The following is a 4,651-nucleotide window of genomic DNA, read 5'->3' on the forward strand; positions in this document are numbered from 1 at the left end:
CTCACGAGTTTATTTGAACTTTTATCGAACCTAAACGAGCTTAATAAATATAAATTATAATTTTAAATATTCATTAAAAACTAAATATATAAATTATATATTTAAAGAAAATTATAATAATCTTATTAAAATTTATAATTTTATTCTAATAAATAAATTTAATATATCTATATATTTCATAAGAGTGTAAAATCTATAAATTAATATTAAAATTATTATAATATTATGAAGTTTAATTTTAACTAGTGATCGTGCACACGCGTCGCGTGTATAATATAATACATTGAAATCACATTGACCCTTTATAATAAAATTATATTAATTAAAGTATTTTAGTATTAAAATACTAAAGTAGAGTCATTAGGATAAAGTACCTGACTTTGAAAATCCAAATTTTTTTGGGTCTTTGAAAATCCGAATTGTTTGGATTTTCAAGTGTCACCATTACATTCAGAATCAAGAATTAATTATTTGAGTAAGATTCGTCAGACTTATGCAATAATACAATAATTCGAGTGTCACCCATACGTTCAGACCCATGCAATCCTAGCAACAAACTACTATAACAGGCTTCCCTATGAAAAAAATTAATTTAATTTAATATTATACTTATCTTAGTAAAAAAAACTAAGAAAAATATATTTTTTAACATTGTCGGCCTAAAATATTTATAGAAGCTTTTTTGATCATAGTGTTGTCAATTCTAAGATGTGAGACTAAAGGGAACTAAATTTTTTTATATAAAACAACCAGAGAAAATTAATGATGAGAAAAATTCATAATAATACGTCGCAGTTGAGTCTCGAACTCTAGATCACTAATTGTTTCGCTTGTGGAATTACTAATAAATCTTGAAATTATTTTTAGTGTGAATAGAAAAAAGGATATTAACATAAATTCATTTTAGGCTTCACCAAAATTAGTTAGTAAAGAGAGGAGATTTTTAATAAAATAGTAAGATTTATTTATCTTAACGAGCCTCATTAAACAAGCTCAAGTTAACTTTTATTGAATCGAACTTCAAATAATTCATGAACGGTTTAATTCATTTATACCCAAACCATTATTATTATTATTGTGACAAAAGGCGAATACGCTCGCCCCCAACGTCCTCGTACCTTTAGAATAGTGACTAGCACATAAAAGAAGTATTTATCTCGACTTTTATCGAAATTCGAACCCCAGATCTCATTATGACAATACCTCATAAACTAATCACTAGACCCATCCAAGAGAACATTATTATTATTATTATTATTATTATTATTATTATTATTATTATTATACCATGAGATAATTTTATTTTTAAACCTCATGTATGTCATTTTATTAGATACGAAAAACAAGAAAACAAAAAATAGCACATGATCATTTCCCATTCATGTTATACAACCAGAGGCGCCACGCCAAAATATTGAACTATAAATATGATAGCAAAAATATCGAACACGCTATTTTTCCTCGTTTAAAATGGGGAAAACGAGCAAGTTCCAATACAAAATTTGTGAATGAATCGTGTATTCATCCAAACCCGCCACCAGACATGTACAAAGCATCACCAAAAGCATGAACGGCAAACCATTTTGCAAATTCCCAAAGCAAAACTCCTAATCCATGCAGCTTTAAAACCTCAGATCGATCCAGCTCACTAGTTTTCCTCAGAAGGCCATATCATGAAATCACTAGGATCGAACCCAAGATGATCTTGTTGCGTCTCGGTAAGGGACCCAAACATTCTTTCTTCAGGATTCTGAAGGTAGAATGGCATATAAGCAGCATCATGTTCCACCCAATTATAAGTTCCGCTATCATTCCACTCTAATCTGTAATCTGCGCCATCTGCGACACCAAAATTTGCATCCAACAGATCCTCCAGGCAGAAGTCATCGACCTGCCAATCATCTCCAACCTGATCATGCTCCATTTTTCGTTCACATTTCAAGATGCTCGTAGGGTCTGTTCTCGATGACAATTTATCATTCTGAGACATATCAATCTGTTCAACCTTTGGCCGCATCAATTCCACCTTCTCAGTGTCACAAACACTAGCTTCCGAATGACGTGACATCGTCGTCGTTGCACTTGATTCAGTAGTTGCAACATGACTGTCAGGCAAATTGAGGCGTGCATAAGGTCCATACATAGCTCTTGCAGCCTCATCATATGCAAGTGCAGCTTCCTCTGCAGTTGGAAATGTTCCCAACCACAGTCGACTAATGCCGTTAGGTTCTCTAATTTCAGCTACCCACTTCCCCCAAGTGCGCTGCCTTACACCGCGGTATCTGCAATTCGGGTTGTCTGGGCCTCCCTTGCCTTGCATGCATCCTTTCTTCGATCCCTTTGCGGGTGCACGTTGAATACGTTTTTGTGCATCAGGTTGATTGTTCTGCTCTCTCCAGCGAGAGATAGTGTCTGCAACAGAGTTTGGACAACCACGCTTCCTTCTCTGTCTCTTTTTTCTGAAGAAATGAATCCAAAAGACACAAAATAGTTTTAGTATTTAAAGCGGCAGAAAATAGAGTACTCCTAGATTTGGAAGAAAAAAAGTTTAAACAAGCTGGCGAATATAATAGTGCCATAGGTCAAAAGCTCAAACATCATACAAGTTTAAATATACAATGGTTCTAATACATTGGGGATATAACTGTTGTTTCCTTATGTATCTTTAATTTGGTGATGAGCAATAATGGTATACTTAAAATGAGTATCAGGACACATATTAGCCTTGATCAAATAAATGAATATAAATAGACACGCATACATCAACTTTCAATAAACTACGCCAAATATATTCCAGTCTTCCAAGAGCAATAATGGTAGCCTTGACCAAAAAAAGGATGTCAAGAAATGGCTATTCCAGTCTTCCAAGAGCGGTGCGAGCTTATAAAAAAATGTGTAGGAACAACTAAAAGCGATTTTCCCTTCCATGAAAGGACAATACGCTTGCTTCTGTCAGATTTCTCCATTTTACAGTCAACTTTCATTATCCCCTTGAAGTAAACAAGTTATTGATAAAAAGTAAATGATATCTGTGTGAAGTTTATCGATCAAAGATCCTTCGTGTCAGATTCTCTTCAATAAAGAACCAGGCAGGTAATTACTTAATATTCTAAATCAATACAATTTGCAGATGATGGACTCGTGTAATCCATCTTAGTGTCTATATATACGTTGTTTTGATACACGACGAAGAACAAAAGTCAAGAAGAGGAATATAATTAACCTGAAAGATGATTAACGTGAACAGATTGAAGGATAAAACCCAACAAGATTAGAAATAGATATTAATGTTACAGGAGAAAAATAATTCTTAAACTAGATTGCATGTTCACTTGTCCCTGAAGATCAATTGATTTGTATGAAAACTTTTCGCAGTCTTGTTTTTGCTTCCTTTTCATCCTGACCAAAAGGAAATATTTTTTGAATTTGCTAATAACTGCTGACGTCCTTTCTTTTTTGGATAAAACCAGTGTTCAGACTTCATCGTACATGTGAATTAGAGTATTGCTTTGCTTTGCTAAAACCAAATTAAGTCTATATTTGGGTGTGCACACCGGCTGATGTCAAGCTCAATGACATTGAGAAACATCAATAACTTAAAGATTTGATGCACTTAGACTTCACAATCCATTCCCAAGGCAATATTAATCAAGTCCTTAACCAATCTACCTACAAATCTATTTCCCTTAAACTTCTACTCGAGCTGTCCGAACAAACCAAGTAGAACAGAAACACCAAAGGTAACTACTGAATGCTGAAGTCGAGATCGAGCCTATTGCGTCAAACTAATTAAAACTCTGCCTTGCTAAGATGACAACGAACTTCTTGTTATCATTCACTCCCCCAAACCACAAATAGGGATGTTCATTTGCCAATCAATAGATAAACTTTAGTTCAGTTCCACACTCACAGAGCTACAAATCAAATCACACAAAATAGAAAAGGAAAAACAATTAAAACCCCCGCAAGAATCCGAGCGGAAACAGATTCGATCTTGAACCGTACCTTTCTTGTTCCATCGCCATCCTCCTCTTTGTCTCCTTCTAGACCTCCTAACGTTCTCGCTCTAATCTTGCAGATAAATCCCTTTTTTTCCCTTCGCCTCTCTCGAGTTCTAGAGAACTCTCCGTCTATCTTGAGAGCCAAGAAATTTAATCGCTAAATATGGCCATATTTATAGAGACGACGAGATTCTTCTCGCGTTTAGATTAGAAAAAAACCTCCGAAGCGCTCCAGTAAGACGTACCGGGTGACGTGTCCCGCGTTTAGGCACTCGTCAAACACGTGTCGCACTCGGATTCCGATGAACGGCGCGGGTGTCTTTTCTTGGAGGCGAAGATTCGGGAGACCCGAGAAGATGAGCTGTTGCTTATGGGCCAAGTTTTGTACCGAGCGGTCTCCTGGTATTCTTGTCACTTCTGACCCAATTCTGTTGGGAGTTGTTAGGCCTTTATTAGGCCGATGAGGTGTAGGTCCTGCTATATCGACCAGAGGTAGATGAATAATTCGTAATTAAAATTAGCACTTCTATAACACAGACAAACATAAATTAATTAAACAATAAAAATTACATTAAAAATAAAGAGACTCAAAAGATTACTTTATTAGAATTTAATCAAAGATTGTTAAATAGTGGACTACTAAAATTCCT

The 4,651-nt window shown here is 35.0% G+C and overlaps 1 protein-coding gene across 1 annotated transcript; it reads right to left on the bottom strand.

The window, feature by feature from the left end:
- Positions 1 to 1,353: 1,353 nt before the first annotated feature.
- Positions 1,354 to 4,176, bottom strand: LOC122051860 (dehydration-responsive element-binding protein 2A-like). The gene is made up of 2 exons (XM_042613164.1): positions 4,006 to 4,176; positions 1,354 to 2,459 (listed from the first exon to the last, which is right to left on the bottom strand). The coding sequence occupies exons 1-2, from the start codon at positions 4,023 to 4,025 to the stop codon at positions 1,649 to 1,651; spliced, it is 831 nt and encodes a 276-aa protein (XP_042469098.1). The 5' UTR covers positions 4,026 to 4,176; the 3' UTR covers positions 1,354 to 1,648.
- Positions 4,177 to 4,651: the final 475 nt, after the last annotated feature.

This window comes from Zingiber officinale, chromosome 3A, assembly GCF_018446385.1.
Source record: "Zingiber officinale cultivar Zhangliang chromosome 3A, Zo_v1.1, whole genome shotgun sequence".
Lineage (NCBI taxonomy): Eukaryota > Viridiplantae > Streptophyta > Magnoliopsida > Zingiberales > Zingiberaceae > Zingiber > Zingiber officinale.